General features: G+C 39.9%; 1 protein-coding gene across 1 annotated transcript in view; it reads left to right on the forward strand.

Moving 5' to 3' along the window:
- The window catches only part of TTN (titin), a gene marked incomplete at its 5' end in the record, with an annotated part of 127906 nt that extends 119011 nt beyond the window's left edge, over positions 1–8895 (forward strand). The window contains 4 exons of the mRNA XM_026075142.1: positions 1–5954; positions 6046–6199; positions 7176–7469; positions 7607–8895. Coding sequence (XP_025930927.1) covers positions 1–5954; positions 6046–6199; positions 7176–7469; positions 7607–7905 — 6701 coding nt within the window. The remainder of the gene's footprint in view (positions 5955–6045; positions 6200–7175; positions 7470–7606) is intronic.
- Positions 8896–10664: the final 1769 nt, after the last annotated feature.

Here is a 10664-nt window from a genome sequence, read left to right on the forward strand (position 1 = left end):
TTCCTGCAAAGATTCACTTGCCCAAAAACCTGGAAGGCATGGGAGCTGTTCATGCCCTCCGAGGGGAAGTAGTGAGCATCAAGATTCCATTCAGTGGCAAGCCTCACCCAGTGATCACATGGCAGAAGGGACAAGACCTTATCGATACTAATGGACATTACCAAGTCATTGTTACACGCTCATTCACTTCTCTTGTTTTCCCAAATGGTGTTGACAGAAAGGATGCAGGTTTTTACATTGTTTGTGCCAAAAACAGATTTGGCATTGATCAAAAAACAGTTGAATTAGATGTGGCTGATGTGCCTGATCCACCAAGAGGTCTGAAGGTAACTGACATTTCAAGGGATTCAGTCAACATAACCTGGAATGAACCAGTTACTGATGGTGGAAGCAGAATCATAAACTACATTATTGAGAAACGTGCTACAACAGCAGAGAGATGGATTCGTGTTGCACAAGCTCGTGATACACGATACACAGTGGTGAATCTATTTGGCAAGACCACCTACCAGTTCCGTGTAACTGCAGAAAACAAATTTGGACAAAGCCAGCCTTCTGAACCTACCGAACCAATTATAACAAAGGAAGATAAGACCAGAGTAATGAACTACGATGAAGAAGTTGATGAGACCAGAGAAGTCACGACAGCTAAAGCAGCTCACTATTCTACAAAGGAGCTCTATGACAAATATATGATTGCAGAAGAGCTTGGACGTGGGCAGTTTGGAATTGCACACCGCTGTGTTGAGGCAGTTTCAAAAAAGACTTATCTGGCCAAGTTTGTCAAAGTAAAGGGTGCTGACCAAGTTTTAGTAAAGAAAGAAATTTCCATTCTAAACATTGCTAGGCACCGAAATATCCTGTATCTTCACGAATCATTTGAAAGTCTAGAAGAATTGGTCATGATCTTTGAGTTCATATCTGGAGTTGACATCTTTGAAAGAATTAGCACAGCTTCATTCGAACTGAATGAAAGGGAAATAGTAAGTTATATACGCCAAGTCTGTGATGCACTAGAATTTTTACATCGTCACAGCATTGGACATTTTGATATTAGACCAGACAATATTATTTACTTCACAAGAAGAAGCTCAGTAGTTAAAATCGTTGAATTTGGTCAAGCCAGACAGCTGAAACCTGGAGACAGCTTTAGACTCCAGTTCACTTCTCCTGAATATTATGGGCCTGAAATACATCATCATGATTTGGTCAGCACAGCTACTGACATGTGGTCAGTTGGTGCTCTAGCATATATACTCCTCAGTGGTATTAATCCTTTCATTGCTGAAACAAACCAACAGGTTATTGAAAATATTCTAAATGCTGAATACAACTTTGATGATGAAGCATTCAAAGACATAAGCATTGAGGCCATGGACTTCATTGATCGCCTACTGGTGAAGGAAAGAAAAGCTCGGATGACAGCTGCTGAAGCACTTAACCACGTGTGGCTGAAACAGAAGACCGAAAAGACCAGCACTAAAGTCATCAAGACATTAAGACACAGACGTTACTACCAAACTCTAGTAAAGAAGGAATGGAACACAGTAGTGTCAGCAGCCCGCATTTCCTGTGGAGGTGCAATTAGGTCTCAGAAAGGGGTAACAGTGGCTAAAGTTAAAGTTGCACCAATTGACATTGGTCCCATTGCTGGGCAGATAATGCATACTGTCGTAGAAGAAGGAGGGCATGCCAAATATGTGTGTAAGATTGAAAACTATGATCAGTCCACACAAGTCAGCTGGTACTTTGGTATGAGGCAATTAGAGAGCAATGAGAAATATGAAATCAAATATGAAGAAGGTGTGGCAACCATGTATGTCAAAGATGTTTCTAAATCAGATGATGGTACCTACAGATGCAAGGTAGTAAACGACTATGGTGAAGACAGCTCTTACGCTGAACTTTTTGTTAAAGGTGTGAGAGAAATTTCTGAGCACTACAGATGTAGAACTGTTAGGAAAGTGAAACGCCGAGTTGATACTATGAGACTACTAGAACGTCCACCAGAATTTACTCTGCCTTTGTATAATCGCACTGCATATGTTGGAGAAAATGTCAGGTTTGGAGTAACTATAACAGTCCACCCAGAACCTCGCTTAACATGGTTCAAATCAGGCCAGAAAATCAAACCTGGTGATGACGATAGAAAGTATACTTTTGAATCTGACAAGGGTCTTTACCAACTCATCATCAATAACGTCACTGAAGAGGATGATGCTGAATACAGTATTGTGGCACGCAACAAATATGGAGAAGACAGCTGCAAAGCTAAGCTGACAGTGATTCCACATCCACCTCCAGCAGATGCCACACTAAGGCCAATGTTTAAAAGACTGCTGGCAAATGCAGAATGTCAAGAAGGCCAAAATGTCAGTTTTGAGATCAGGGTATCTGGTGTACCAAAACCAATGCTGAAATGGGAGAAAGATGGTCAACCTCTATCCTTTGGCCCTAACTTTGATATAATTCATGAAGGTTTAGATTACTATGCTTTACACATAAGGGATACTTTACCAGAAGACAGTGGTTATTACAGAGTTACTGCTACAAACAGTGCYGGATCTACAAGCTGTCAGGCTTACCTTAAAGTTGAACGCTTGAAATATGTCAAGCGTGAGTACAAGACAGAAGAAGAACGAGAGAAGCATGTACAAAGACAAATTGACAAGACCCTAAGAATGGCAGAAATACTTTCTGGGGCTGAAGCCGTTCCATTGACACAGACTGCACAAGAGGCGCTCAGAGAAGCTGCTATATTATATAAACCAGCTGTTAGCACTAAGACTGTCAAAGGTGAATATGAGATTAAGAAAGAAGAAAAGAAGGAAGAAAGGAGACTTCGTATGCCGTATGAAGTCCCAGAGCCTCGCAAACATGTGCGTACTACTCTTGAGGAAGATCAGCACATTAAACACTTTGTGCCTCTGTCAGATATGAAGTGGTACAAGAGACTGCGAGACCAGTATGAAATGCCAGGAAAACCTGAGAGAATTGTTCAGAAACGCCAGAAACGCATACGCCTTTCCAGGTGGGAGCAATTCTATGTGATGCCACTGCCACGCATTACTGATCAGTATAAGCCTAAATGGCGCATACCAAAGCTAACACAAGATGATCTTGAAACTGTGAGACCAGCGCGTCGGCGCACTCCATCACCAGATTATGAGTTTTACTACAGACCAAGACGACGATCACTTGGTGACTTGTCTGATGAGGAGTTACTCCTGCCTATTGATGACTATTTAGCTATGAAGAGAACTGAAGAGGAAAGGCTACGCCTTGAAGAAGAGCTTGAGTTAGGCTTTTCTGCCTCCCCTCCAAGTAGAAGCCCCCCACGCTTTGAACTGTCTGCACTTCGGTATTCTAGTGAAGGAGCACAGGTCAGTTCAGAGGAGGAAAGAAAAAGAGAGATGAGGTATTCAAGCTATCACATCCCAACTAAAGCTGAAACCAGTGCAAGCTATGCAGAGCTTCGTCAACGCCATGACAGGGCTGCCTACAGACCACCAAAACAAAARCAAAGAATAATAGATGAAAGAGAAGATGAAGAATTGCTCTGTCCAGTTGGCACTACTCAGCGACTCTCTGAATACAGGAGTGAGCTTGAATATATGGCAGAAGAGGAAAAGAGTAGACTTAGGAGAAGGCGGGAAAGAGAAATAATGGAGATCACATCAGAAGAAGAAGAAGAAGAAGAGATAGAAATGGTGCAACATATCCACAGGGAATTTTCACCTCCCTCTAGATTACTAAGGAGAAGAAGATCTCTTTCTCCAACTTACATTGAGCTGATGCGCCCAGTATCTGAATTAATTCGACCTCGGTCACGGCCCCCTGAAGAAACTGAGAGAAGATCCCCAACACCAGAGAGAACTCGACCACGCTCACCTAGCCCAGTTTCTAGTGAAAGATCACTCTCTCGCTTTGAGAGGATGGCGAGATTTGATATATTTTCTAGATATGAGTCCATGAAATCTGCTTTGAAAACTCAGAAAACTATGGAAAGGAAACATGAAGTTCTGACTCAACAGCCTTTCACCCTTGACCATGCTCCTCGCATCACCCTGAGAATGCGCTCACACCGGGTGCCGTGTGGCCATAATACTAGGTTCATTCTAAATGTCCAGTCAAAGCCAACTGCTGAAGTGAAGTGGTACCATAATGGTATTGAAATCCAGGAGAGCAGTAAGATACATTTTACTAATACCAGTGGTGTATTAACTCTGGAGATTCTTGACTGCCATATTGATGACAGTGGAACATACCGGGCTGTGTGCACAAACTACAAAGGGGAATGTTCTGATTATGCAACATTAGATGTTACAGGAGGAGATTACACTACTTACTCTTCTCAGCGCCGAGATGAAGAAGTACCAAGATCAATTTTACCTGACTTGACAAAAACAGAGGCATATGCAATCTCCTCATTTAAGAAAGCATCTGCTACAGAAGCAAGTTCCTCAATAAGAGAGGTCAAATCAGAAATGTCAGCAACAAGAGAATCACTTTTATCATATGAACACTATGCTTCCTCTGAAGAGAAAATAACTGCAGCTGAAGAAAAGTCATTGGAAGAGAGGACTGCACACAAGGCATTTAAAAGCACTCTGCCAGCAACAATCCTTACAAAACCACGGTCAGTCACAGTTTCTGAAGGGGAGACTGCAAGATTTTCCTGTGACGTGGATGGTGAACCAGCACCAGTAATAACATGGCTCCGTGCAGGTCAACCTATTGTTTCTTCAAGGCGCTTCCAAGTAACAAGAACACAGTACAAGTCTACATTTGAAATTTCTTTGGTCCAGATGTCAGATGAAGGAAGTTACACTGTTGTGGTGGAAAACTCTGAAGGAAGACAGGAAGCGCACTTCACTTTGACCATTCAAAGAACAAAGATTCCTGAAAAAACAATTACATCACCTCCAAGAATCAAATCTCCTGAGCCTTGTGTAAAGTCTCCAGAGCCAGTTAAGTCTCCTAAACGAGTGAAATCTCCCGAACCCACCAGCGCTCTCCCAAAAGCAAAGTCACCACCTGGAGACAAAACAGTACCAACAGAGAAAGTAAAATTACCAACTGCTTCTCCACCCAAGATAAAACAGCAGCTGAAAGCAGAAACTCTTGGAGATAAGGTAAAGTTATCCTGTGCAGTTGAAAGCAGTGTTTTAAGTGTCAGAGAAGTGTCTTGGTACAAGGATGGCAAAAAACTGAAAGAAGACAATCATTTCAAGTTTCATTATGCAGCCGATGGCACCTATGAACTCAAAATCTATGAGCTCACAGAATCTGACAAAGGAGAATACACCTGTGAAATCATTGGGGAAGGAGGTGTTTCAAAAACTAACTTCCAGTTTACTGGCCAAGTATTTAAAAATATCCATTCCCAGGTAAGAGGTGTATCTGAAACTCATAAATCAGTTCAGAAAGAGGCTGAGGCACTTACAGTTTCTACTCAGAAGAAATCAGCAGTGGCAACTGAAGAAAAAGCAGCAGTTCAAGAAGTCATTAAGAAGTCAATTGTTACTGAAGATGTCAAACAATTAAAGGCAGAAATTAAAGCTTCTTCGACTCAAATGACATTGTCCGAAGGGCAGAAAGTTACCTTGAAAGCCAACATTCCTGGTGCCTCTGAAGTAAAATGGGTGCTGAATGGAATGGAGCTAAGAAATTCAGATGATTACAGATATGGTGTTTCTGGAAGTGATCACACTCTAACTATCAAAAAAACTAGTCATAAAGATGAAGGTATACTCACCTGTGAAGGTAAAACTGAGGAAGGCATTGTTAAATGCCAGTATGACCTAACCTTTTCTAAAGAACGTTCCAATGAACCAGCATTTATCATGCAGCCTAAGTCTCAAAATGTCAATGAAGGACAAGATGTATTGCTCACCTGTGAAGTCTCTGGGGATCCTTCTCCTGAAATTGAGTGGTTTAAGAATAATCAACCTGTAAGTAACTAATATACTGACTGGAAAATTGGAATTCTTGATAAAACTGATTGTAATGAAACACTTTTTTTTTTTTTTCCCCCTTCTTCAGATTGCTGTTTCATCTCACATCAGAGTAACTCGCTCTAAAAACATATATTCTCTTGAGATTCAAAATGCTGCAGTGAGTGACACTGGAAAATACACAATCAAAGCTAAAAATTATCACGGGCAGTGTTCTGCTACAGCATCCTTGACTGTACTCCGTAAGTTTGCTCTCTGGGTCTTGTGTTTGGACTAATCAGCTCTCTCTGCTCTGGTGTGTTTAGTAGAATGGCTAATGATAAAATCTACTGGTAATGTTGATTTATGTATTTTGACATTTCTCTTGTATCTAAAGAACTAAAAATAAACAGCATTAGAAATCCTCATAACATCTATACAAAAAGCACATAGATTCCTTCACAATGAGTGTTAACAGAAGGCTATGAGAATTCCTTCTAGGATGACCCTGTTATTAAGCCCTTGGTGCTGGTGATTACTCTTTCCTCAATTACTAGCACGATCTGTTCCAGTAAAACAAAGTAATTCTATAGTTAAAAACTGTTGCAGTAACTTAACCATAACTAAACTGGGTTTAGTACTTTATTGACTGTACATCAGTTCCCAGCATCAAGGGGTTCCTACGTTTGCTTTTATATATGTGTACTTACATTTAAAGGAAAGCTGCAGTGACTGATGGCTTCTGCTGCCTTTGATAGCTACAGAACAATGCAGTGAAACAGAATTTCCAATACCATGTTTATAAGAACTTGTAAATGTTTCACAGCTTCTACAAATATGAACTGAACACAGGCACACGATTTCTCAATGTGTAATTCTAAGTAATGGTTCCAACAGGAAACGCTGTCTAATGACCTGTTTCAAATCACAGTGGCAGTCAGACACTGAGGGAATAGCAGGACATTTAAATAGCTCTTCTTAAATATGGTTTTCCCTCAAGCTCATACATGTCATCAAACGGTTCCATTTCCTACTTGTTTCCTCTATAAATTATTGTTAGTGATTTGGACATCTTGAACCAAATGGTTGGAAACAATTTTATGCTCCACTGCAGTTTTCCATTGAAAGCAAACTTTGCTGTTTCTTCATTTCTTTAAAGTTAACCATATAGAACTGCATGACCTCCTTAGTTAATGTGTCGTTATTGGTTTTTCCTTCTATGTTTGCGATGCTCCACAGCTCTAATTGAAGAACCTCCAAAAGAGGTAGTATTGAAGACAAGTGGCGATGCAAGCATGCAGGAAAGTTTTTCTTCTCAGTCCTTTCAAATGGCTTCTTCTAAACAAGAGGCTTCATTCAGCAGTTTCAGCAGTAGCAGCATGACTGAAACGAAATTTGCAAGCATGTCTGCCAAAAGCATGTCTTCCATGAAAGAATCCTTTGTAGAGATGAGCTCCAGCAGTATTATGGGGAAATCTAGTATGACTCAACTGGAGAGTTCAACTAGTAAAATGCTTAAATCGGGTCTGAGAGGTGAGCAATACAATTACTAGTAGAGTTAGTGTTTCAAATATTCTGAAGTAGACCTTAGAGTAACCCTGCTGCATGGCAAAAGGTCTTAGTGAAAGCAGACTAACTTGCTATTTATTTCTTCTCCTGTTTTGAAAAAGGAGTACCACCCAAAATTGAAGCTCTACCATCTGATATCAGCATTGAGGAAGGAAAGGTTCTCACAGTATCTTGTGCATTTTCGGGTGAACCTGCTCCTGAAATAACATGGTATTGCAGAGGAAGAAAAATAACCAGTCAGGACCAGCAAGGCAGATTCCACATCGAAACCAGTGACGATCTAACCACGCTGATCATCATGGATGTCCAGAAGAACGACGGTGGACTTTATACCCTAAATTTAGGAAATGAATTCGGTACCGATTCTGCCACTGTGAATATTAATATTCGATCAATTTAGAGAGCTTGATCTGTATTATTTACACTTGTCTTTTTACAAGTGATTCATATATGGACTGAAATATCTATCTGATCTGTAAATATAAAAAAAATATTTTTGTACCTACCTGAATGAGACAAAGTCCAAAGATATACATTATGACTTATAGTCATTATTGACCTAAGAATTTTAAACACTTTTTTCACTGACATGTATATACTGTATATAGCCGAAGTTAACAAACGGTTATGGAGTTTTCTACCATTATTTTATGACATTTTGAAATGTAACTTTTGGAACTATCCATTGGTAGGAGAAAGTTTCCTAGGAAACGAATATCCTGCTCAACATTTAACTAATTTTTGTGCCTCAACTCATTGTTGATGTCTAAGAATGCCTCAACAGGTAGAGAGGCTCCCTGTTGAAGATTACCTACACCTAAGAGATGATACTGTGCATAGTATTTCATACATGCACAAATATTTATGTTGAATCAGAAATGTAAGGCATTGGTAATGTTTGCAATTACCCTCCTGTAAGCACTGCTTTAATGCTTTACATTGGCTCCGATTATGTCATATTATAATTTCCATGACTGACTGACAATTTTTGGACAAAGTGCAAGCGGCCAGCACTTTGTTCACTCACTATTTGTGTACTGTTTCTGGCATATTGACTACCTGAATAGCTTTTAAAAAAGTAACATCACCTGGCCATCCCCTTAATCAACAAAGCCATTTAGGTTCTCAAGTGCAGCAGCAGTACCAACTCTTGGAGGTTCGTAGGGTGCAGTGATTCAGAGTTTGTGTGGTAGTATTAGACATCTATTAGTCACTTCTAGGCAACTAAGCAATGAACCACAGTTTGAAAACAAGCTGTTGTTATAACATCAAATACCGCCCTGCAGTTCAATTTGCTTTAGTTCTTCTAATGTAGTAATAAATTTTGTTAGCTGTTGAACCTCCTTGAGATAGTATTGTTCATTTGAAATAAAGCATGCTATCTGCACCTTAAAAGCTGTTGCTGTTTATTTATTATACTCTCTTTTATGGTTTCTACACTACACTACAGAAACTGAGTTGGTGAAAGAAAAGACGGGCAGAACTGGAATTCTCTGATGTAAACTGGATAGTGAAGTGTTGAAAATCCAGCCATCTGCCAGGAAGGGCTTGGCTGATAATAAGAGCCAGCAGGCAGTCAGCAGAGAGAGATCTGAAAAAAAGTTTTCTTTACAGGTTAAGCGTATGCGGCCTCCAAATGTACAAAGTTGACACCATGGTTCTTACAGTATCACTGATAAAGGGCAAATTCTAGCACATGCCTAAGCCTTATACTGTTCTTATTATCCCTCTGTTGAGTGAATGTCCAGGCCTCCCAGTCAGCCTTATAGCAAGAAAGTATTAATCTCTTCTTTTTATAGCAGGTGTCTGCTGAAAGTGGTTAAAAAAAACAACTCCAAAAAGCTTTGCTATTGCCTTCTCTTCTGGCAGTAGCAAGTAAGTCAGTCATCTGTTGCTTGTAGCTAAAAGTTCTCTCCTCCTCTGGGTGAGTAAGGGTCCATGCCCCATCAGCTCTCTACCCCTCCTGTCAGCAGATAACGCTTATCAGAACAAAGCAACCCTACTTTGGGAAGAAAGATCTTGCTTCTCAATAGGATATATTAGCTTAGTACAGTACATTCCACTAAGGGTATTTAAAAATAAATAAATAAATAAATAAATAAATAAATGCAAGGCACAGGCACAAAGATACACAAGTAAACAGTTCTGTTTAACCAATTTGCACGCACAGGTACACAATAAAGTTACCACTAACAATGCACTAGTCAATAGCCCCAGCAGAAAGTGACACTGGCAGACAGTATTTGCAGATTTAAACAGGGACTCTACTCCACTGCTGTTAGTGGAAATTCATTCTTCAGTGGCCTTCACTGAGTCTAGACATATTTACTTGATCAAGTAGAAAGCATACTGGTGTGGCAGTGTAAGCAAGCGTCTTCTGGCTGTACCCAGCTCTGCACAGTACTTACTTAAGCAAGCACACCTAACTTTAAGTAGATGAGTCAGTCACATGCCTAAAAAATAGGATTTAAAGTATTTACAGGCTTTGCTGAAGCACAGCTTATTAACATATATTAACACAACTTTATGTGCCAACTTGCTGAGCCAGTGTTTTTTCACAAGACTGCTAAGTGAAAAATAATTTACAGAGCCACTGATAAAGTCACAACATAAAGTTTCAGTATTCTTCAGTTTTGTAAAACTTATCCCAAAACAGGAGTATTTCTTACGACAACAGAGTAGTCTCTGAATGAAAAAACACATCAGATGAGCAATAAAGATTTCAGATGATTTGCTTATTATATTCAGGTAGAATGCAGGGATTTCTAATGGCACAAGCTGACATGTGCTACGTTTAAAGATTGCACTACAGGACCCAGTTTAGAAAGAAAAATCCTACCACAGAAGTGTGTGAAGGTATTTGGATGTCATGCTTCTGGGCCTTGATGCATAGGGGGAAGGGGACAGACACACACACACACACACACACACACACACAAAAAAAAACAGCACAGCTTAGTGAACAGATATGTAAAATTGTACTACAGAGATACACATTTTCTACTAACATTTTACATCTGGCAGCCTGAGAAAAATAACTGTCATGGTGGATAGTAATAATAACACTTAGAAATTCATTTTATTGCTAGGGGACAAGAAACCCTAGTCTTAACTTTGCATTTCAATTTCCACAATCATCTCCAGTTTCTCCAACAACTT

The sequence above is a fragment of the Apteryx rowi genome, unplaced genomic scaffold (genome assembly GCF_003343035.1).
Source record: "Apteryx rowi isolate R43461 unplaced genomic scaffold, aptRow1 scaffold_110, whole genome shotgun sequence".
In the NCBI taxonomy this organism is placed as follows: Eukaryota; Metazoa; Chordata; class Aves; order Apterygiformes; family Apterygidae; genus Apteryx; species Apteryx rowi.